General features: G+C 46.8%; 4 protein-coding genes and 1 long non-coding RNA gene across 7 annotated transcripts; 4 read left to right on the top strand and 1 right to left on the bottom strand.

Annotated features, from left to right (window-relative positions):
• The first annotated feature begins 1,070 nt into the window (after window positions 1-1,070).
• LOC124682872 (tubulin-folding cofactor B-like) lies at window positions 1,071-3,873 on the top strand. Its single transcript, XM_047217484.1, has 8 exons — window positions 1,071-1,238; window positions 1,311-1,462; window positions 1,540-1,658; window positions 1,991-2,052; window positions 2,136-2,174; window positions 3,004-3,137; window positions 3,238-3,307; window positions 3,582-3,873. The coding sequence occupies exons 1-8, from the start codon at window positions 1,137-1,139 to the stop codon at window positions 3,630-3,632; spliced, it is 729 nt and encodes a 242-aa protein (XP_047073440.1). The 5' UTR covers window positions 1,071-1,136; the 3' UTR covers window positions 3,633-3,873.
• A 540-nt stretch (window positions 3,874-4,413) lies between these two features.
• On the top strand, window positions 4,414-7,371 carry LOC124653852 (F-box protein At4g22280-like). Its single transcript, XM_047192917.1, has 4 exons — window positions 4,414-4,520; window positions 6,115-7,014; window positions 7,152-7,234; window positions 7,320-7,371. Exons 2-4 carry the CDS (start codon window positions 6,181-6,183, stop codon window positions 7,369-7,371), a joined length of 969 nt encoding a protein of 322 aa, XP_047048873.1. The 5' UTR covers window positions 4,414-4,520; window positions 6,115-6,180.
• Window positions 7,372-7,407: 36 nt separating this feature from the next.
• LOC124682871 lies at window positions 7,408-7,968 on the top strand. The gene is made up of 2 exons (XR_006996477.1): window positions 7,408-7,605; window positions 7,706-7,968. It is a non-coding gene; the product is annotated as an uncharacterized LOC124682871 (long non-coding RNA).
• Window positions 7,969-14,346: 6,378 nt separating this feature from the next.
• On the top strand, window positions 14,347-16,068 carry LOC124682869 (putative F-box/LRR-repeat protein At3g59170). 3 transcript variants are annotated; one of them, XR_006996476.1, is made up of 4 exons: window positions 14,347-15,195; window positions 15,274-15,438; window positions 15,500-15,726; window positions 15,844-16,068. XR_006996476.1 is itself a non-coding variant. In XM_047217482.1 (4 exons), exons 1-3 carry the CDS (start codon window positions 14,368-14,370, stop codon window positions 15,714-15,716), a joined length of 1,197 nt encoding a protein of 398 aa, XP_047073438.1. In that variant the 5' UTR covers window positions 14,347-14,367; the 3' UTR covers window positions 15,717-15,726; window positions 15,844-16,068. The 3 variants fall into 3 exon arrangements, 2 of the variants coding, with proteins under 2 accessions (XP_047073438.1, XP_047073439.1); XM_047217482.1 differs by having other exon boundaries at window positions 15,513-15,726; XM_047217483.1 differs by having other exon boundaries at window positions 15,513-15,739.
• A 1,409-nt stretch (window positions 16,069-17,477) lies between these two features.
• LOC124682868 (leucine-rich repeat receptor-like protein kinase TDR) lies at window positions 17,478-20,583 on the bottom strand. The gene is made up of 4 exons (XM_047217481.1): window positions 18,883-20,583; window positions 17,895-18,507; window positions 17,703-17,857; window positions 17,478-17,531 (listed from the first exon to the last, which is right to left on the bottom strand). Exons 1-4 carry the CDS (start codon window positions 20,581-20,583, stop codon window positions 17,478-17,480), a joined length of 2,523 nt encoding a protein of 840 aa, XP_047073437.1.
• Between the last annotated feature and the right edge of the window lie 2,355 nt (window positions 20,584-22,938).

Here is a 22,938-nt window from a genome sequence, read left to right as displayed (position 1 = left end):
AAGAGAGGTGGGGTGACTGGTCGGAGGAGAGGAGGAAGAAGATTTGGGTGGGGGAGTGTGGCTGGGTCGGGCTAGGTGGCTGGGGCCGCCACACATAAGCGGCGGTCAGGGTGGGCATAAAAACCGTGAAACCGAAAACCGAACCGAAGCCGAAACCGAACTAACCGAAATCTTGGTTTTTTCCATTAACCGCTATTTTTTCGGTTTCCATTTATACTAACCGAATTAAATTTGGTAGAATTCGGTTTTTAGCCCCACCAACCGAACAAGACCGAATATACCGAATTGAGTAACCTACCATCAATTTGTGCATAAACCGATCATTCCATAGAAGCCCAATTACGTTTGATGTTCCAAAAATTGTTCATTCAATGTATGACTTTGGTCTTTGATGTACTAGCTTTTTCTGAATATAGCGTGAAGCCTGCATAATAGAACATGTCGCTCGAAGTCTTAGCTACCCCTTTTAATCGCTCACGAGTGATGCACCTGTACCACGAGTGCGGCAGCCTACCAAATAGCATCCCTCCACGATTGGTGCTCATTTGTCGATTTCTTGCGCAGTTGATGCTTTTTTCTGTTGATATGTCAATCACTATTTGCTTTCTTCGGTGATGCCTACTATTTGTTCAAGTGAGTAGGTTCATTCGGTTTTAACCGAAAACCGAACCGAATTTGTCGGTTAACCAAATCTTCGGTTTCCTAAATTTTCATGCCAATTTCGGTTACCATTTTTGAAAACCGAATTTGTTCAAAAACCGCAAAAACCGAACCGAAATTTTGGTTAAAACCGAGTGCCCACCCTGAAGCGGCGCCACGTGTGGCTCCCTTCCGAACGACGCCACACATCCTGCCACGTCGGTTGGTCAACGACGAGCAGCGTCGTCCGCGCCATGTCGGCCTAGATGTGTGGTACCGTGCGCATGAACGTGTCACATACAAGTGTGGCACGATGGCAAGGACGCCACACAAAAGCATTAGTCCGGTAAAATAGTTTGGCAAGAGATCATTCCGTGATTTTCTTCGCCCAAAGGTTATTTTCGTCAAAATCTTTAGAGCCCCCGATTACTCGCACGGATTGCCGGCGGCGGCTCCACTCCTACTCCGACCACCGCCACAGCACTAGCACAGGAGCAATGGCGTCGAAGCTGCAGCTGCCGGCGGACGACAGCGTCACGCTGATCGTCTCGCACTCCAACCTCACAAGCTTCTCCACCGACGTCCGCGTCTCCCAGCAGGTACCACCTGAACCCGTCATCCGCCTGGATCTCATCGCGGACGCTTGTCGCTAATGGCCGCGCGGATCTCAGACCACCGTCGAGGCGCTCAAGGAGAAGCTCTGGAAGAAGACCGGCACCTCTGTGGCCTCCATGCGCCTCGAGCTCCGCGACGAGACCGGCGCCAGGGTCGCCGACCTCGACCGCGACGCCGCGCCCCTCGCCGCATACTCGCCCTACGACGGGTGCGTCCCTCCGCTCCCCACTCGCATCTCCTCTTGCTACATGCTGCTTCTTGATCTGATGATGGTGTGCTCTGAAGGTACCGGCTGCACATCGTTGATCTCGACCCTTCGTCGGTGACCTCCGGTGGTTGGTTGGAAGACACTTCGCTCGTCGAGAAGTATACAATATCCGATGAAGCATATGACAAGCTCGGCAGTAAGTGTATTATTTGCAATTGCTTAATTCACTACAGTACATTCTTTGCAAATGCTTAGAGACCTGTTGTTGTTCTAACTTATGTAGCAAACAAGTCGTGAACTGCAAGAGATATCAAATTAACACGCTACCACACAAATTTGGTACAGATTGTTATATGGCCTAAAAATGAAATTTACTGTCATTATAGTAGGGACATCATGTAAAAAAATGAGTTACACAGCCCAAAATAAGTATGGTCATTGCCGACTCATATGAAATGTATGGATATGGCGACACACTCTGATATTATTTGGAGTAGACTCCATGGTAACATCTTCACCTTTGTGCAGCAAACTTTCGAAAGTTCAAAGAAAAAATGGTGTCGAAAAACCCTGTATCGGATGATAAACAAGTAAGTTACTCATGTTCTGGACTACTCTCTTCCCTTCTTCTTCAGCCTGCTTTGCTTACTCTACTTCTTGTCCTCCTTACCAGTCAGACAGTCAGATGGAGGAGTTGTGTGCCAATATCAAGGTCAGTTAATTTGCTTTACACATGTGCATTAGTTTAAGTTTTGCCACGTACTATGGAACGGAATATTGCCAACTAATCTGCTTCAAGCCCCAACTATCTCAGTTTCCTCCTTGCATACACCGAATTTTTCCAAAACACGACTTTATATGTTAGCCTGCTGAGTATCGGCAATTTAGCACCCCAGCACTAGTGGAGGTACTGTCTTTCCATATTGTGTCTGGTATAGGTATAGCAGCCTTACTGGATATACTAGTTGATAATACTATGTTGAAATATGTGCAGTTTGCCAGCTAGCATATTGGTTGCGATAACTTCTTCTTGTAGAAATAACCCTGATTAGTATGTATGAATCTGTGACCAAATGAGCTTGAGAAACTGTGACCATTGGCTGGATATTTGATTTCTCTTTCCGTTGTGCATTCTGTTAACTCTGAGAATATTTGGACATCCTTATGTGGTCTTCATCGTCTTTGAATATTGCCAACTCCTATTTGAAGTGTATATTGCCTTCTAGTAGCTCCCTTGTTTGACTAGCAGTTTCAACAAAGAACAATAGCAACTTCACTCACAAAGTATGGCTATCCAACAGTGTGGGTTGACATGGAGGATGAAAGTGGACCAAGATAATTGATGACTTACACTTACTATTAATGGGGTACTCTGCTCTCAGAGGCATGTGCATGTAGTAAATATCCTTCCTTTGCTATTGAAAGGAACAATCCGGAATATTCAATATTGGCACTGAGCTTTCTTTCTAGCTGTAGCATGTAGACCTGTTTTCTTCCGTGCAATACTTCATGACTCAAGATTAAAATCTACTTCATAATAGGTGGGAGACAGATGCGAGGTTGAGCCAGGCGCCAAGAGGGGTACCGTGAAATTCGTTGGCAAAGCTGAAGCTCTCGGACGAGGATTCTGGGTTGGTGTGCAGTATGACGAGCCACTTGGAAAACACGATGGCATGTATGTTCATTTTCAAACCATCACAGGGATACATATTTGAATCTTTGAACTGAAGAAATACCTCTTGCTGACATTTTCTCCGACCTGTTGGAACGTGTAGGGTGAAAGGTGTCCGGTTCTTTGAGTGCCCTCAAGGGCATGGGGCAATTGTGAGGCCAGAGAAAGTGAAGGTATTGCTCCTTGCTAGATGCCTGGTTGGCCTTACAATTCTTAGAACCTGGTATCCTGTAGGTGGCTTTGTTTTGCTTGAAATGGCCATTTCCAGTTTAGTTCCAGTGGCAGCATGTGATGGTGGATGTTATGATTGTAAAGCCGGATTTGCTGGATTGTGACATTTGAATTAATTTATTGGAAGTTGGAGAGCGCCAATATGAATACTTACCTAGCATATTTATTATTTTCTGTACATGAGGAATTTTACACAGCAGTGGTCTTTGTTTGCAGGTTGGCGACTTCCCGGAGAGAGACCCATTCGAAGATGAAGAGGAGATATAGGTGTGAATTGTCTTCGGGTTTGTTTGATGACCCCTCATGTGATGAGGATTGTGATCTGTAGAGTTTAGTTTTTTTTTTTGTTGGTGTGAGATGACTGAACATGGACTAGTATTTGTTGCTAGTATGGCTGACCGGAGTGTTTGGGTGGTCATCTTCTGATGGGTCCTTTTTTTTACATTGTGTTAAATGGCCTTGACTAGTTGATTGGATTGGGTTACTTGAAGCAACTTTTCCCAAGTCAGCATTAGCAATATCTTCACTATCACAATTCACAAGTGTGTGTTTGTAACAATTTCTCATTTCTGGGTACAAATCAATTGATTGACGAGATAGGGACTGCCAAAACAAATCAATACGAAAAAAACTAAATTGCTGAACCAACCACTTGATTGCGCGAAGATTCAATTCTTCTTTTCTTCTAGTTACTACTGAGAGGCAGCAGCGGCAGCTTCTTTGTAGGGTGTATAAACGGATAGCACATCAACATGCCATTTTAGGTCACTCTCTTCCTTTTTTGGAGGGTAAAGTTATTACTCTCTTTAATCCGAAGGAAAAATGCGGTAAAGATTCGAGCCCAAGCAGAGGAGAAAGGAGCTGATGGCCCAAATTAAGCGACATCTAAAGCCCAGGCAATGTTACATTTCCTACAAGCCGTCGATCCGAGCCGCACAATACGATCGGGCGGTGCGCGGCGGCCCTAGGGTAAGGCTGGCTGGGAACCGCTGAATTGCTGATACGCGGGAGCGTCTGTGTGGAGTGCGAGTGTGGGCTGCAGGCTCGCAGCCACCGGCCGACGACACTGACACAGTGACACCCGGAGCCTCCACCACCGCCTTGCAGTGACGCAAGTCTATAGCGCACGCCGCCGGAAGCATCGCTACGCCCCAGGTCCGTACTACCTACTCATTTGAGCCCCCGGTTCCCAGGTCAGGTGCTCCTCCTGGTTAGGGTCGCAGCGTAATAATGTTCCGAGAATGGCACGAGCCAGCCGCCATTAGATCAGTGTTCTCTTCCTCATTGCGATATGCGAGTCCCCTTTCTTTGTTGACCGACCCAATCTTAGATCTAGGTGTTCTTCTGGCAATTTAGGCCAGATTATGAAATGGTTGTAGTTTGCACGGGCTTGCCTGAAGAAAGGGATTGCCCCTTTAGCAGTTTAGCGTAGCCTGCGATTGGTTGTACTAGTTTGGTTACTGCAATGCTTTTGTTAATGTATCAGATCCAGTTTAACTGGATCCCTATGGCTCCATGAGGGTCGAGCATTTTGGGGATTTTAGTTTTAGTCCTTAGAGCATCTCCATCAGCTTTGCTATATTTTGGGTTTTTGACTCCCTAAAAGCGTTATGGGGAGGGAAGAGAGAAAGATAGGGGGGAGGCCTTGTGCAGCAGAGTCCCTTAAACTTGATCCCTGTAATCTGTTTGTGATCTTCTTGATCCATCTACTGCTTTGCAAATACAAACCAAATAATAGATGTGATATGATAACACTAACATGAACACAATTAAACATTTTTTGGTACTCCCTCTGGTAAGGGATGTATCTACATGCTATTTTGAACCGGAGGGAGTAGCATAGTTCAGTAACATAAGCCCAAAGTGCATAGTTCAAACATCACCAGCCCACAATGCATTAGTTCAAAACAAGAAGGCATAGTCCAAACAAGATCATGCAGCTTGTGCCGGTGCCGCCACCCTCATCATCACCATCACCGCCAACATCACCTCCTCTGAAGCCAGCACCACCACTGTAGCCACTCATGCCGGCACCACCACCATCGTAGCCGACGCCGAATGCACCACCATAGCCACCAATGAATGCTTCGCCGTAGCCTCCACCCATGAACATCGTCTTCGATGCTAGAAACTTGATCACACATGTACTCGAAGTACTGTTTTGCATTTTCATCAAGTTTGGTTAGATTCATATACATGGACTTCTTATCATGCTTGTCTTGCTTGTTCTTCATCACCCTATATCATCAATGGCAATCGGGTGCTCCTCCATCATCACTCGGTGCTCGGCCATCATTGCCCTACGCTCCTCGGAGGCAATCCGACGCTCCATGGCACGGTAGAGTTGCCTGGCAACGAAACCGTGGTGGCGACGGCAGACTACGGACGGCGGTGGGAAATTTCCGCCTTGATGGTTAGGGTTCCCTTCGCGTGCGCAAGAGGGCATATGTTTTAGTTTTAGGGCCTTGTTTCTGGAGGGGGTCGGGTGGTAGTTTTAGGAATTCCCCAAAATTTCGGGGCTTGGGGGTGGTTTAGGGGGGCTACTGGAACACCGTTTTCGTTGTTTTGGGGAGTGTGACAGTTTATAGGGATATGAGTGAGTTTAGGTAGACTGGTGGAGATACTCTTAGGGAAAACATATTGTTCTAGCTGTAGCAACTCTATTATAACAACTTAGCAAGAGTTGCTTCAAGATTACCCAAAACTTCTACAATTAGCTAACTTGTTACTCGATATTTTTGGTGCACAGGGCTAGCTCTGACCATCCACTCAAGTGAATCTCTGGTGATCGAGAGTTTTTTTGTCGCATGATAACATGTCCAACAAACACATGAAACCAACGGGCTTTGAGGATATCACCAGTGACAGGATCAGCAGCCTCCCCGATGAAATTCTACACCATATCATGTCTTTCATGACTGCACGAGAAGCGGTGCAGACATGCGTCTTGTCAACAAGGTGGCGCTACATTTGGCTCTGTTTGCGGTGCCTTAATACTGAGATATGCCAATTCACCAGCAAGAAGATATTCGTGAGGTTCATGGACAACATACTACTGCGCCGTGGTTTCGTGCCTCTTGACAGCTTTAGCCTCATCGGCTGGAGAGATGATGTTTCCCTCAACCATCCCAGAACTAACTTGTGGGTCTGCCACGCCATTCGGAGCAATGTTCGTGTGCTTCAGATTTTTGAATATCATGGGTTATTTGATCTCGACCACTCTTTCTTCATTTCTTCGCATCTGAAAATACTCAATCTTCGTTGTGTTTCCACCACTGCCCTCTTCATTGAGAAGCTCTTTTCTGGCTGTCCAGTGTTGGAAGAATTATCGATGGTAGATTGCCGTGTTTTCGCCACCAAATTCTCCTCTAGCACCCTGAAGAAACTAACATTTATCTCACATACCCCCCATGGTGAAGATTGTGTTCATGATGATTTTGAAGACCTTGTGATAGATACACCTAGTCTTGTTTCACTGCATCTGGAGGACCTTCCGTTGTTAAATCCTTGCCTTGTGAATGTCTCATCTGTTGTAAACGCTTCATTTCGCCTGGATGAAGAGTCTTTCTTAAGTTCTGATGTGAACTGCAACATTATCAGTGCTCTGTCAAATGTTACGAAGTTGAAGTTGTATTTTGGGCTTCACAATGTATGCTTCTCTTTAACTCTGCAACGACTCCTTTTCCATTCATCATGTTGTGATGCTGTGTAGTTGCTATCCCCTCCTTGCCATACATTTGTCTTCCTACTTTGCAATTATTCTTTTCAATTTTTCTTCTTGTGTAGGACATGGTAAGCAAGGTACTAAAAAGAGATCTCTGGAGGTGTCAGACATTCAACAACCTGAAAACCTTATTTCTCGGTGGCTGGTGCATAGGTACTGACCTCCATGCGCTGGTCTACTTTCTACGACGCTCGCCTGCCTTAGAGAAACTTACCGTGTGGATACATCAGGCAAGGATATATTTCTTTCTTATCACATTGGATTTTTTTGTCTTGTCCTTAATAAACGTGTTTTACATGTCTTCAATTCTTGTCAGATTGGAGCTTCTGGTTTGCCTCTGAAAACGGACAACCTGGAGTCCAAGGCAACAAATATATCGTTTAATTGTGAACATCTTAAGAAGGTCAAAATCAGATGTCCTCGGGGTGACAAAAGGGCACAAAATATTGTGAATGTCATACTTGCCAATGCCATCTCTCCCCCGGAAATTGTCATCGATCAGCACACGCCTTGGGAGTAAGCCTTTCTTTGTTCCTTAGTTGCAATGTTTATTTTCTTTCACCAGTTGTGCTACTGAAGGCAATTACAAACTCCTTGTTATTTCTTGCACTTGTAGGTAGGAAGATGTGCACGACTCTTGCCTTGTTACTGTGGATTAGAGCTTCTGATGGCAAGTGTTAGCTCCGGTCAGCGTCGAAAGACCTTTTAATGTTTCTGTTGTCCTTTTACCATATGGTTCATGGGACCCTGATGTGACCATGAGGCCAGTATGTTTTTATCGCTATTGTTCCTGTAACTGATTCTGTATAAGCATTTCACTTTTCGGTTGATGTATGTGGAGAAACTCGATATTAAGGTTGTGTTTGACATTGTTCTAAATTATTACGGTAATCACATCGTTTGGTTGAGGCGTCTTTTTCATATTTTACAAATGGGGCGATCTTCTCCTGTATACTAGGCACATCACTGAGTTTAAAATCATGTTCTGCTAAAAACATTAGCGGTAATTTTCACTTTAGAGCACAAGCGATATTCAACTATATGGTGAACTTACTGGCTTATTTTACTTTGGGGCTGCTTTAGGTCGTGTGGTTTTGAAAAATAGGATAAGGAAAATTTGATGCTTTTCTGAGGAAACAATAGCATGTGTTGTTTTGCAAGACTATTAGGGTGCTCGATAATAATGTTGTAGGAATTGTTACATAGAAAAGGTGCATGGGAGATACAAAGAAACTTCTCCAACAGGAGAACCAACCTGTGATTGGATAGCTAGGAGGGCAGTGACACTCCCAGTCCACCAGAGTTTAAACCCTAGGTTTGACACTTTAGTATCTCATTAAAGGCGCATTATTCTTCAGTGAGAGATGTTCCCGTCGATAGTGAGGCGTCTATGGTGACTTCGTCAATCTCAAGACCGGTTGAATGAAGTTTTTTGGACAGTCTCTCGGAGGTGCTCATAGAGGTAGGGTGTGTGTTTGTGCGTTCATAGGGGTGAGAGTGTGTGCGTCTTTTAGTCGATGGAGAAATGGCGATATACAAGCAATTCCAGCTTCGTTTAGTCCTTGGCGAAATGGTTCTCAAAGTGACATGCTTGTGCATCAGTACAGAGTAAAGGCGAATTGTTGTCCAACTTCTTATTGATTGGGTGTTGTCTTTTCTTGTCTACTCCCTCCGTCTCGCGCACACGTAGTTTAAGAAATTGTTTTGATCATTATTTTAGACAATAAAATATGAAATATATGTCACAAAAAATATATCATTGAAAAGCTTTTTTGCATACATTATAAACATAAAATTTATATTTTATTAATGGTCAAAGTTTATCTTAAACTGCGTGTGTGTCTGTTAAACCGAGACAGAGGGAGTAGTGGAAATGCTTCCACTTTCACTTTTTTCTGCCTTGATGTAATTTCTTAATTTTTTGGACCATGTGTCCCTGTGCAGTTTGGTTGGTATATATATGAAAATTTACACTGTAGGGAATTTCCTAGGGTAAATGTGTCCAAAAAAACCCGTTCCTTGGGTACAGAAGATCTTATATTAGGAAAAAAAGACTGACTTGAAAGTGGAAACATGCTCAATTTTGATTTTTTTTCAATCAGAAATAGGACAATGTTAGAAGGTGATTTTATTTTGAGAAGACGAATTCACAGTCTGCGAGCTCCACCTTCGTTGCATGATCAACCTTTAATCATTGTCGTTCGGACTAGTCATAATAGGGAGTATTATATAGTATCATACATATGATACTAGTGTATGATAGTATCTTCACAATGCATAGTATTATGTAATAGTATCATATATTAATTATATTTAATGATTTGTAGAATCTCAATACAAATGTGTGTACAAGATTTATTTCGCATTAATTTTTCTAGTTATACGCGTTATGATACGATATCTACATATGATAACTATTATCTCTTTTATTATTAATTAACATGACACATCAGCTTTATGCATACATGTAGTGCACGATACTAGCTATGATATTTCCAACGTGGGTAGTCTCATTTTTCACCCTCTTCAAAGATCTATGCTCCCTCCATTTTTTACGGGTAAGGCCACCATCAAAAATATATTTTGCCAATATGCAAGGCCACCAACACTAATCAATGGATTTTTTTTAGATTTCTACCTCGCATGATGATGCTTATTAATACGAAAGTTCCATGCAATCATAGTGAAAGATGCATCACACACAATTTACTTAATTAGCCCGGAACACTAGATTACTCCCACATAATTAATCTTGTCATTTATTAGTTGGTTGTGTTTTCTTGGTACATGGAATGTGAGTTTGTGGCCTTATATAGACACGGAGGGAGTATATCGAGTATCGAATGAGGTCTCAATTAGAAAATACACCCTTCCGTTCCATATTAGTTGTCACTTATTTAGTATTGTTCTAATATGGATCAGAGGGAGTACGCGCTAGGTGTGTGTTGGGTAGGCTAGGAAAAAAATCAGCAGAGTGAGCGCTAGGTGTTCGTTGGGAAGCTAAGAAAAAATCAGAATATTTATAATACATCATCCACATTGTGGTAATATTTTGTGTAATGCATGTGGATAAAACATGATAAAGTTTTGCAATGTTTCAAACACATTCATTGAACATAAGATCCATTGTATGCAACAAGTGGATGACAAGTGACTTGCAATGCATGCACTTAAAATAAAGGTATGGAACAAATCACATTTGTAACATGAGCACAACCCTAGATACACCCAAAATCATTGCAAGACATCCCCAAGTGTACGTAGTACATGTTTTGTACATCTCAAATCAACCATATACAATATCACACATAACACTAACTTCTTATACTCCCTCTGTTCTTGTATACAAGACCACAAACTCATATTATTGGTACCAAGGAAAGAAAGCCAATTAATAAATAGCACTACTCCCTCCATACTAGATTAAAGGCAATTACGCACTTCGAGAAACAAGTTTAACTACAAATTTGGTCAACCAAATATGAGATATATGCCATAAAAATTATATCATTGGATTCGTATTAAAAAATGTTTCCAATAATATGATTTTTGTGATGTATATCTTATATTTTGTTGACTAAATTAGTAGTCAAACTTATTTCTCGAAATGACTTGCCCATTAATCCGGTATGGAGGGAGTATTAATTATGTGAAAATGTCCTTGCGTTGCGGGTTAATTAATTGTGGTGTGTGCGTTGTCTCCTTCTCTATGATTGCATGCAACATTCACATTAATGGGCATCATCCTACGAGGTACGAATCTAAACAATTTTTCTTGATTAGTTTTTTTTTTTGAAATTCATACGGGTGGAAACCCGACAAAGCTGCTATTAATAACTGGAGTACAAGGAGACCCTAAGAGATACCAAAAATTACATAGGGGTCTAGGATATGCAAAGAGGACCCTAAAGGAAAAATAGAAACGCGATCAAGTCCTCCGTCTTCCTCCTCCAGATCGGGCTCGACCGACGGACTGCGACATCATCTCCGGGGACACACCACTTGGAGGCGAAGCACATGAGAACACCGTTGGCCGGAGCAGAGCAGCGGCGGAGCGACATCCCTACTGCCATTCAGTCCGACGCCAAAAAGCATCGGAGAGGAGCTCCTCAACAAAGTCGCCGCCACCGTCAAGCAACTCCCGCAAGCAAGCCACCACCATAGGGCTTGAGCAAGCGAGAGAGAGAGCCGGCCGCGACTAGTACTGCGCCATCAGCAAGAGGGAGAAGCACAACTGCATGACACCTCCCTCCCCCTCGCCTCCATGGCCGGTCAGGCCGTAAGAAATCAAGCAGCCTACCCCCATGCCCACCTTCCCCGCCTCCATGGCCGGTCAGGCCGTAAGAAATCAAGCAGCCTACCCCCATGCCCACCTTCCCCGCCACCATGGCCGGCCAAGGAGGCAAGGAGGCCATCTTATCGCCAGCTGACGACTCCTAGGCGCCTTATCGAAGAGCGTAGCCACCGACGAACTCCAGTCAAAGATCCACCATGGATCTGGAGGGAGGTCGCTGGCGACGGGCCACTTGGTGCCGCGCCAGAGCACTAGAGAGACACTCAGCCCTTGCCACCTCCAGATCAAGCCTTTGACGCCAACTCCGACCGCTCCCCCTCACCACCAAGGTCGGCCAGGAGCGGAAGAAGAGGCTCCAAGAGGAGCTCGAAGGAGATGACGCTGGCCTTATTGCTGAGATCGGTCGAGGAGGGGCTCCCTGGACTCCGGCCAGGAGCAGAGAGGGACACCGCCAGAACTCGGCCCGCTCTGGATCTGGCCACGAACCAGAGCTCCTACTCCAAACCTAACCGGCAAACCACCGGGAAACTACTCCTAACCTAGGAAACTAACTCTGGCACCTCACCCCCGCCACCTCCGGCCGGCATCGCCGCCGGAGGGGCTCGGGATCAGGCCAGATCTCGTGGATGAGCCTCTGGCTACTATAGCGAGCGGAGAGAGGGGACAGGGGAGGGAGTTTCTTGATTAGTGTAAGTGGCCTTGTACGTGAAAAATGTATTTTTGATAGTGGCCTTGTATTTAAGAACAGAGGGAGTATCAACAATTAAGGCATCATCATGTGCTCACCTTGTTGAGCTTTCCACCTTCCACCTTCTTGGCGTGAGCGCACATCTTATGGTGCTCTTTGCTAGGCCTCTATCCTGCATGACAGTCTATGACATTTTGCTAACAACAAAATGGACATGTGATAAAATCTAGAATTGGGTGAGATTATCTTATTTTAAGGAGATGAAACCACTATTTGTCTGCTCCAGCTTCATGGCATCCTCAAACCTATTAAGGTAATCCATTCCAACATAATTAGAGTGTCTATATCCATTTATCAATGATGCCCCGATTAAATATGGGGCGCGCAAATAATTTAAAGCTTTCCAAACTACCCAATCTAAATTAAATGATGACTTCAGAGTGTAGGTTTTAGAATGTCTCGTAACGGTAAGAAACATCCTAGTAGGCAACAAATTTATATATGTTTGTCATGCATGTTGAGAAACCATGTAACATGCAACACAATTTCATGGTATGTAACAAGTCACTGAAAAGTGAGTTGCAATATATGCACTTAAAATCAAGGTAGGCAACACGTAAAAACACCTTCACAACATTAACTCAACCCTTGCTATATATGTGCAAACTCATTGCAGCATGTCACCAACATGTATTCATCAAATCATGTGCATGTTTGTACATACAAAATCAACCATATGCAACATAAAAAACCATTAATATACCACTACATCCTTTAAAATATGTCACATCAAAACTTTTACCAATTTCACTAAGCATATAAAAGAATATCAACATCTACAATATCAAATCAGTATTATTAGAACCATTACAAAAGTATTTTATATTATATGCACCTGAATAAGTTCAACTCAACATCTTTTTTTACGAAACACAGTACAGACAAAGATGCTCACACAAACGTACACGCACTCACTCTATGAACGCACGCACACCCCTACCCCCTAGCTATGAGTACCTCCGAGAGTCTGAGTCTAAGAAACTGATCCGCCTGATCTTCCAATCGATGAAATCACCACAGACATCTCGCTGTTAACGGGAACGTCGTCTTCCACTGAAAAAATATCCCGCCTTTTCATGAGACACCAAAGTATCAAATGTAGGATTTGAACTCTGGGCTAGGGGTGCCACTGCCCCTCCTAACCATCCAACCACATGTTGGTTCTCAGTTCAACTCAACATCTATGCGACTAATTTGTATTTTACAAAACTCTGATGTATTTGTTTTTTTTACGATCAGTAGCATATATATTTATAGTAACTAATAGTACATGGTAGAGATACATGCATACAACTGACACCAACGATTACAAAATAAAGTATAAAAAAGGAGTAAGTCATTGAGATCTTTAAATTAGTGTTTCTTCCACGACTCAATCTTGTATCTTAAACCTGAAAACACCAACGAATGTTCTCTCATAGTTTTAATTTGAGCCACAATACCAAGGCTACGTGCACGCGCGCAACCGTTCAAGTAGTCGATCAACATCGACAAAAGTATCAACACCAGTATGTCAGGGAAAATTAACCGAACAACTTGATTAACATCGCTAGAGTGCTAAGGATACGAATCACCATTATCGAAGATGTAGCAGCCAGAATAAATATTGCGATGATAATCCTCCTGACACCCATGAGAAAATGTCTAAAATGGATCCGGCATTGTTTTTGCTAATAGTGTATTAGTGGAGAGCTACGGTTTCAGTGCGTTGGGTCTCATCTTTTTCGCAGTAACTGGGAGGCCCAGGCCAATGGCCCAACCCATCTTTACGGGAGAGGAGAAAGCCCAGGGCGGCAGAGCGGCTCCTTCCTCTCACCCGGCGGCGGCAGCAGCGAGCGGCAAATCGCCGGCGGCGCGGCGATCCGAATTGAGGTATTCTATCTGCCCATGCCCTGCTTTCCGCTACTCGATCTACCTTCCTGCTCTGGTTAGAGGTTAACCTCTTCTGCAACTCCCGCAACTCTTGTCTACCTGCTAATGTGATTTGGTACATTATATCCATGCTCCTCTTGCTCAAATCTTTGTAGACAGGGCCCAGATTTTCATCGTTTCTTTTAGGGTTGTGCCATTCTGCGATGCCATTTCTTGTCCAGCCTAAACAAATGGATTCAGATAGAACTGGGTGTATGATGCTGCAGTTTTGGCTCATATTGCTGCCCTTACATGGGATTATTTGTTGTCTGCAGGTCACAGCAGCCGCGCACACCACCTGCTCGACCGACTTCCAAGCGTAGGGATGTCCAGGTCCAAGAGGCATGACAGTACCGATGACAGGATCAGCGCCCTCCCTGACGAGCTGCTCCACCACATCATGTCCTTCCTGACGCCGCGGGAGACTGTGCAGACATGTGTGCTCTCAAGGCGGTGGCAGACCACCTGGGTATCAGCGAGGTGCCTCATCATCGACTCGGACCAGTTTTGCATCTTGTGGGAGCTCAAAACGTTTCTGGACAATTTACTTCTGGACCGTGGGTGCACATCACTCGATAAGTTCTGGCTCCGCATCATCTTTGGCAACGTTTATCCTGACAATGTAATGGATTACTGTCAAATCCGTCCGTGGGTCTGCCATGCCCTTCGGTGCAACACCCAGGTTCTTGGCATAGTTCATGACGGTGAACTTCTTACCATTTCAAATGCCTTCACCTCATCAAATCTGAAGAGGTTGCACCTTTGTAAATTTGAGGTTGATGACTGGTTCGTCGAGAAGCTATTTTCCGGATGCCCGAAATTGGAAGAATTAGAACTGATATGCTGTTTTGTTAACATCGTCATGCTTTCGTCTGCCAAACTTAAGAGATTGACTGTTACCACTTCTGATGATCGGTCAGTAGCATGTTTGGGCTATGAGGATCTTGTAATAGATATGCCAAATCTGGTCTCGTTAGACATAAAGGAGATCCCTGATAGAAATCCATATTTCCTGAATTTGTCATCGTTGGACACTGCCTCAGTTTGCCTTACTACAGTCTCTTTCAAAGATTCTGATGTTGACTGCAATGTTCTCAGTGCTCTTTCAAATGCCACCAGCTTGAGGTCTCTGTCTCTTACTGTCAATGATGAAGTAAGTTTCCTGCGTGAATTTTTCCAATGTTTGCTATGTTCAGTTTCTGCAAATATTACATTTTCGGTCTCCTGGCAGGAGGCAATAAAGGTAGTGGGAAGGGATGCGCTAAGGTGTGGTACATTCAGCAACCTGAAAACTTTATCGCTGGGTGAATGGTGCTTGGGCTCTGGCTGCAGGGTGCTACTCCACTTGCTCCAGCGGTCGCCTAAAATACAGAAACTTATCCTGCATCTTACAGATGTGAGTTCTACATTTTCCATTGTAGATCATTGTTTTTCGCTGACGAACCTAAAGGCACAAGTTTTTCTTGTCAGGTTGGAGCTTCTCAGAGCGATCAGCAGCATGCTGCTGCAGTAACAGATCCAGACTGCAATCAAACAGAAACACCATTCAATTGTGAGAATCTTAAGAAAATTGAAATCAACTGTCCACAAGGCGATAAAAGAATCCATGTCATTGTGAGGATCTTATTTGAGAACATTACCTCTCCAACAGAAATTAATATCACAAGCCATTAGCTATTTAGAGGTCAGCATCTACAGTAAGCTTTTTACAACTCAACTGTGCCACCTGAACAATGCTTTGAGTTTTTTCATGCCTATCCTTTTTGAGGGAATTAACAAGCCCCATTTGCACTTGTCGTAGGTGATATGGTTTTTTTTGGCCAGGATTATCAAGCTTTGGTCTAGGCGCTTCTGATTCCTGGAGGACTTCTGCTCCATTTTGAAACATTAGTTGCAGTTTTTTTTTGTTTATCTGCCACATGGTGTTTGTGTGTGCTGTTAAGCTTTTATTGCCGACTTTATCGAATGTGATTTTATCATGTTGACATATATAGTGCATTTGTTTCTGCAAAATTTATCTTGGACATTTAAGGGACATGCCAAAAAACCCACACCAATTATGGTGATGATTGTGATGCGCTTATTGTTACTCACTGAATGGTAATAATATGTACACATAATTCTACTAGTTTATGCTATTGAATCTTGTGAAAATCAGAAAGAGTCAGTTTATGTCTCTTTCTAGTAGGTAGCATCTGGAGAGGTCTGCGGTCTAGAACAAGCTTCTGCCATTTTATTATTATTGATTTGCTTGATCGCACTAACCAGAATGTTATTCATATTATTTGTCGCATCCTTGTGTGATCTTCGTTATTGAAATTTTGTGTGCGAGTCATTTGATTTCTTGCAACTTTCCAAGATCGATGTGTATTTGAAAATTTAGTTCATTTGATTGAACTGAAGAAATAGAATTGTCAATCAAACAGCAGATGACCATGAAGCCCAGTAAAAAATTAAGAAGATGGAATCAAATATACCAATCTAGCATCAATTAGTTGTGCATTCACTCACCTGGTTTGGTTGAATGAACTACAAGTGTTTTTTTTTTTGAAATAACCATATAATTTATTAGACAATCCTTTTACAGAGATCAAATATATGGTCACCACACGAGACAAATGTGCGTGCCAAGCAACTCTGCACAAGGAACCTCACAAGAAGTAAAATTACAATTTCATCCTTGGAGAAACCTGTGCCTTGCCAAAACGTCATCCATCATCCTTCGCCGCCACCATGGTAGGGTCGAAAAAAGAGGCGAATAGCCACCATAGGTAGATCTGGGAGAGAACCATAGCATTTGAAGATGTTTTTCGAGCCGATGAACCGGGGTATCGCAAGCGATGAACCCGAGACTTTGTGGCCCCTTCGGCCGGGGATCTTCCCCGTGGTCACCAAATCCCAACGCCATCACCTTCACCCGACATAGTCGAAGAAGAGAAACACCGCCACATGCCTAACGGCGCCTCAAGGAAACACTAGGCCAACCCTTACTACATGCCGGAGCAGTCACTGTGGGGTCCTCACCCCCTCCCGTCGGCCGCTCGGCGGCAGAAGTCAGACACACGCATAAAAGTACACCTTTGCTATGAATCTACCTACGCTGATTTCCCTTTTTGTAATTGTGCAACTACGTTTTCATTGTGTGCATTTGTACTTGTTTATTTATTTGTTTGTTTTGAAATTGACTGATTTTTTAGTTTTCGGTGAGCTGAGTCGACTTGTTTGCAGTCACACCATAAAACTCTTTAATTAGGAGATTGATTAATTGGATCCTTCATTGTGTATATTATAGAGAGACTAAAACCACAACAGTTTTCGGAAGCCAGTAAGTACACTCCAATACAAACACTTAAAGCTCGTTCATGATAGTGAAGAAAATACACATGACACTAGCACTAATTGGTACTGGTTAGCCACGAGGCACACCATCTTCATCTACGGTACTTGCTTCTTCGCCGCCGGCTTCCGGCTGGGTTTGGGCCTGGCCTCCTGCAGCATGGACAGCACGTCCCTCATCGACGGCCGGTCCTGCGGGCACCGGCTCGTGCACAGCAGCGCAACCCGGAGCACCAGCGCCATCTCCTCCCGGGCCGACTCGCTCACGCTCTGCTCCGTCACCTCGCTCAGAGTACCTCCGCCGGCGGCGACCTTGCGCCTCGCCCAGTCCACGATGTTGCTCCCCTCCCCGTACTCTGCCTCCACCGACCTCCGCCCGGTGAGAATCTCCAGCAGCACCACGCCGTAGCTGTACACGTCGCTCTTCTCGTCCACACGCAGAGTGTACGTGTACTCTGAGAAAACACAAGATGAAGAAACTTCAGTTGATGGCGATCGACGACGACATTGATCAACGATCAGTATCGATCGAAGCATGCTCGAGTCTCTGCTCACCTGGTGCGATGTAGCCGCAGGAGCCGGCGACGACGGACATGGGCGCGGCGCCCTGGAGGGCCTTTGCGACGCCGAAATCGGCGACGCGCGCCTCCATGTCGGCGTCGAGGAGTATGTTGCTTGGCTTGAGGTCGCGGTGCGCCACAGCCGGGAGGCAGTCGTGGTGGAGGTAGCTCACGCCCTGCGCCACGCCCACGGCGATCCTGTACCGTGCGTCCCACCCCGGCCGCGCCTTCGGCGTCTTGCCCGCCACGGGGCCGTGCAGGAGCTCGTCGAGGCTGCCGTTGGGCATGTACTCGTACAGCAGCATCGTCGTCTCGCCGTTCGTGCACCACCCGAGCAGCCGGACGATGTTGCGGTGGCGGAGGTGGCCAAGCATCTCCACCTCCGCGAGCACCCTCTCGTCGCCGTCAACACCGTCTTGTTTGCACCTCTGCGTCGGCGCGTTGTCAGAGGCTGTCTCCTTTTGCGCCGGCGCTTGCCACAGCTTCTTCACGGCGATGACCTCGCCGTTCGGCATCTTCGCCCGGTACACCGTCCCCGACGACCCGGCGCCGACGATGCCGTCGCTCCCCTCGACGCACCGCGCCACGTCATCGGCGGTGAAGCTCAGCCTCTGAAACGCGGTCATGCGCCACGGCCCGACAACGACGTTGGGGCGCGCGCCTCCCGCACCGCTGACGCTCGATGCCGCCGAGTCGTCCTCCAGACACTGCAGCCAGCGCGCGGTGAGCGCGAGCACCACCATCCCGGCGAACGCCACTGCCACGGCTGACACCCACATTGCCGCGGTGTGCCGCGGCGAACCGCCCTCGTTGGGATCCGGCGATCCAGATGGCGCCCCGGCCGGCGTCAATTGGTTGAAGGACACATCGATGGTTTCCAGCGTGGTGCAGTTGGCGAAGCCGGCCGGCACGCTGCCGGTGAGCGCGTTCCAGGAGAGGTCGACTTCGGTGACTGACGGCAGCGCGGCGAGCACTGCCGGGATCTCGCCGCTAAGGTTGTTGTGCTGCAGCCTCAAGCTCACCAGCCGCTTGCACCTGCCGATGTCGCTGGGGATCGCGCCGCTCAGCTGGTTCCCGGCCAGCTCCAGCCTGTACAGGTTTGCGCACCCGGAGGCGCCAAACGGCGGCATCTCGCTGTGCAGGTCGCACTTGCTCGCCGCCAAGACTTGCAGCTTTGGTGCCAGCCACGCCGTGTCCGGTAGCGCACCGCCGATCGGGTTCCCGGAGACGTTGAGGTATTCGAGGCTCGGGGAAGCAACCAGATCGAACGGAATGCCACCGGTGAGCTCATTGGAGCTTAAGTCCATGTACGTCAGGTTCTGAACCGCGCCTAATCCAGCCGGAATCGTGCCGGAAAGACGGTTCGACTCGAGCCGGACACGCCACAGCGACGAGCAGTTTGCGAGGCTCGTCGGGATGGTAGAGTTGAATCTGTTGGCGAAGAGGATGAGGCGGAGCAGACGGTTGCCGGCGCAGATACCCGACGGGATCGGCCCGGCAAGGGAGTTGGTCGACACGTCGAGGCGGGCGAGCCGCCCGCTCGCCCCGAGGGACTCTGGCAGCCTCCCGGTGAGCGAGTTGTTCCACAGCTGCAGTACTTCGAGGCTCGGAAGCTCGCCGATCGTTGCCGGGACCGTGCCGGAGAGGAAGTTGCTCATGAGGTTCAGCGTCGTGAGGTTCCCGAGCTCACCGAATCCGGCAGGGATCTCGCCGGCGAGGTGGTTGTCCGAAAGGTCAAGAACCTGCAGCGCTCGGAGGCTGGACCAAGACGATGGTATCGCGCCGGCCAGCTTGTTCTTGAACAGAAACAGAGATTGGAGCTGCACGAGCCCACTGAGCTCCGGCGGAACCGAGCCCGATAGGTTTGCCGCAGCGACGTCGAGGTACTGGAGCTGCGTTAGGCCACCGAACTCTGCCGGTATCCCACCGTCGTAGCCATTGTACCCGATCTCAAGGTGTTCGAGCAGTGCGAGCTCGCCGAGCTCCCTCGGCAGCTGCCCGGAGAGGGCATTCCCGGCGAGGTGCAGGAACCGTAGCTGCCGAAGCTGTCCGAGCTCGGCTGGGACGCTTCCGTTGAAGAAGCTGCCGCCGAGGTTGAGTTGCTCGAGCCGCCGGAGCCCGCCGATGGTGCGGGGAATCTGGCCCGCGAAGCAGTTGCTGTAGGCGTCGAGGACAGTGAGGGAGCCGAGCTTGGCAATGCCATCCGGGAAGGTGGAGTTGAAGAAGTTGTGGCTGATGTCAAGTTTCACAAGCCGCCGGAGCAAGAAGACCGCCGACGGGAGCTCCCCGGCGAAGGCGTTCCAGCTGAGGTTGAGGGATGCAAGTGTCGGCGCCAGCAGCGCGGCCGCTGTGGTGGGGAAAGTGCCGGAGAGGTTGCGGCGGGACAGGTCGATCCCGACGATGTCACCGGTGGCCGCATCGCACGCGATGCCCGGCCACGCGCACCACGGCGGGGAGAGCGACCGGGTGGCGCCCGCGGACGCCGCCCCGGCGTACGTCCACGGACTGAGCGCGCCGGCCGGGTCGTTCAGTGAAGACTTGAGGGAGAGCAGCGCGAGGAGCGGGAGCGGCGCGGAGGACGCGGCGGTGATGGTGAGAAGCGGCAGCAGGAGGAGGAAGCCATGGAAGGGGACCTGTGCGGCCATGGAGGAGGTGGTGGCTGTGTCCAGAGGAGGGGAGGCCAGGCTTTGGTAAAATGGAGGTGGGAAAGGCAATGGCGGTGGTGCATGCACGTCATGATGAGAGGCTCGGAGGGAGAAGGTGGTGGTGGTGGTGGTGGAGGACAGGGGGAGTGGAGCGGAGAAGAGAGAGCGCGCGGTGGTGGAAGTGGTGATGATGGCGGTGGTCGGGCGGGCCTGGTTTTGCATGCAAGAAAGACACGACTTTGCCTGCTGCTGCTCCAGCAGCCGCCATTGCTAGGTCGGTAGCTTTTCCGTTGTGCCTGCACATGCCAAACTGCCGATCGTTAGTACAGTTCTCAGTTCACATACGAGAGTCACCGAGGTGAAATACTTCCTCCGTCGCTTTGAAACTTATCTTAACTTTGTCCAAGTTTAGATATATCATGCATTTATCTTCAACAAAAAAAGATATATCATGCATTTAAATTTAGATAAAATTAAGAAAAGTTTCATGATACCGAGGGAGTTTTTCAGATCCTTCTACAGCTGCCAACACAGGCATATCCTTTCTGATTATTTGGTTGACCGTGAATTATAGAAACTCTCAAATAAAAAAGCTGCCATGTGGAGCCATAGATAGTCCCTGGAATAAAACCTTGCAATGGCATCTTGTCAATTCATATGTACTACAAAATGGTTGAAATGTTTAACTAAAAGGAGAAAATTTCATTTTTCTATTGAAATGGCTGAAATCTCTGAAATCCTGCTGAAATGTTACTAGAAGTGAAGACCACTTGAAAAAGGTTCTGAATTAAGAATCATGTTGCACCTTGTGCCAATTTCAAAGAAAAGCCTGATGTATGAGATAACCAAGTAAACTTATTAATATTCGATTGGGTGATTGTTAGCAATTATCAAAGGAAAAGTTCTCATGTGAACATCACTAATTGTTTTTGACGAATAATTCTACATCATGTATTTATATTAGTTCTTGTATGTGCAAGTGTACCGGAGAATTGTACAAAGAATGCAACAAAATTACAAGAAGCTATATGTTGAACATATATGAAACAGTTTTATGGCCCAAGAGGCCGAATGCCACGTGGGAGCTGACCTATATAAAGAGGGAGCTGGAGGAGAGCCAAGACCTAACACACACAACACAACCCAGCCGCAAGTGCTACTGGGAACATAGAGGTGATCATCTATGTGAGTCTACATGGTATTAGAGCTACGGCTTCTGCGGGCGGTGGTGGCATGAAGGCTGTTGAGGGCAGCGGAGCTGAAGCTGTTGCATGCGGCTGCTCGGGAAGGGAAGAAGATGGCCGATGCAAAGAGCCTAGTTGATGCTCTGGAGAAACTTACGACGTTCCTCACCTGTAAGGCAGATGGATCGACCTCGGAGGCCGTCGTTCCTCAAGGGGAAGTGGTCCAGAAACTTGTGTTATTGCAAACTGACCTCAAACTTGAGGGTGCTGCCAACTATCTGAGTTGGTCTCATAGGGAAATGTTGGTTGTGAAGCAAAACGATCTTGATGGGCACTTGTTTGGTACTGTTGGAGAACTAGGATACAAGGCTACTACGGAGGAAAAGAACTATAAGGCCATCAAATCCTTGCTGATAGATTGCCTGTGGAGGGGCTATCCACATCTCCTGAGATATGGAAGACCCTATTCACCCAGGATTGCTCATTGCTCAGGATGATGGTAGGATTCGTCGTTTGCGCCAAGCTGCAGGGCAGACCAAGATAATTGCGACCCTCTTGAGCTCTATGATGCGGCCTGCATCGAGTCAGGGAATAAATGGATAGCACGAAGAGGTGTGTTGCAACTTTTGGTGGGTCTTAACTATTGCTTCGATCGTAGGAAAGCATCCTTGTTGCATCAAACTTTGATGCCTACTATTGATGAGGCTATTGATGCGATGACTCAAGAGGATGTGCGTCTATCTCTTGAGAAAGCATATGAAAGGTTGTGTCGGCTTCGAAATGTCTAGTTACGGAGCGCAAGGAGTGGAATGAGACTAGATGTTGTTTCACATGTGGGGAGATTGGTCACTTCAAGTGGAGCTGTCCAACTCGTGGCAGAGGCAGGTGATATAACAAAGGGGGAAGTAGCAGGTTTGGTGGAGGCAGAGGTGGATACTCGGGAAATTTAGGGGTTCAAACTGCTAGAGGCAGAGGTGGATACTCGGGACACTCAGGAGTCAGATGGCACACATGAAAGTTGAAGGGGCAATGGGATGTCAAAGGGTGCAGAGGTAGATGATGTTGCCTATGTAGACTTTGCTTATTTGGCCTCCGCAGATGAAGGTAATTGTGAAAAGGAACCTCTTGGTTCTAATGAGAATGGTACCGAACGGGTTCTAAAATCTGGTGC

Source organism: Lolium rigidum, chromosome 1 (assembly GCF_022539505.1).
Source record: "Lolium rigidum isolate FL_2022 chromosome 1, APGP_CSIRO_Lrig_0.1, whole genome shotgun sequence".
Lineage (NCBI taxonomy): Eukaryota > Viridiplantae > Streptophyta > Magnoliopsida > Poales > Poaceae > Lolium > Lolium rigidum.
Note: the sequence above shows the minus strand (reverse complement) of the source record. Positions and strands in the feature narration are given on the sequence as shown.

What these genes read in the sequence shown, in the direction of transcription:
- LOC124682872 (XM_047217484.1), top strand. Translation starts at nt 1,137, where the DNA reads ATGGCGTCGAAGCTGCAGCTGCCGGCGGACGACAGCGTCACGCTGATC. An exon ending in AGTTGTGTGCCAATATCAAG is followed by an intron (nt 2,175 to 3,003) that starts GTCAGTTAATTT and finishes ACTTCATAATAG; the next exon opens with GTGGGAGACAGATGCGAGGT. An exon ending in CTTGGAAAACACGATGGCAT is followed by an intron (nt 3,138 to 3,237) that starts GTATGTTCATTT and finishes TGGAACGTGTAG; the next exon opens with GGTGAAAGGTGTCCGGTTCT.
- LOC124653852 (XM_047192917.1), top strand. Translation starts at nt 6,181, where the DNA reads ATGTCCAACAAACACATGAAACCAACGGGCTTTGAGGATATCACCAGT. An exon ending in TGTATTTTGGGCTTCACAAT is followed by an intron (nt 7,015 to 7,151) that starts GTATGCTTCTCT and finishes CTTCTTGTGTAG; the next exon opens with GACATGGTAAGCAAGGTACT. An exon ending in ACCTTATTTCTCGGTGGCTG is followed by an intron (nt 7,235 to 7,319) that starts GTGCATAGGTAC and finishes TGGATACATCAG; the next exon opens with GCAAGGATATATTTCTTTCT.
- LOC124682869 (XM_047217482.1), top strand. Translation starts at nt 14,368, where the DNA reads ATGTCCAGGTCCAAGAGGCATGACAGTACCGATGACAGGATCAGCGCC. An exon ending in CTCTTACTGTCAATGATGAA is followed by an intron (nt 15,196 to 15,273) that starts GTAAGTTTCCTG and finishes GTCTCCTGGCAG; the next exon opens with GAGGCAATAAAGGTAGTGGG. An exon ending in TTATCCTGCATCTTACAGAT is followed by an intron (nt 15,439 to 15,512) that starts GTGAGTTCTACA and finishes TTTTCTTGTCAG; the next exon opens with GTTGGAGCTTCTCAGAGCGA.
- LOC124682868 (XM_047217481.1), bottom strand. Translation starts at nt 20,583, where the DNA reads ATGGCCGCACAGGTCCCCTTCCATGGCTTCCTCCTCCTGCTGCCGCTT. An exon ending in TGCTTCGATCGATACTGATC is followed by an intron (nt 17,858 to 17,894) that starts GTTGATCAATGT and finishes CATCAACTGAAG; the next exon opens with TTTCTTCATCTTGTGTTTTC. An exon ending in GGAGCAACATCGTGGACTGG is followed by an intron (nt 17,532 to 17,702) that starts GCGAGGCGCAAG and finishes TCCATGCTGCAG; the next exon opens with GAGGCCAGGCCCAAACCCAG.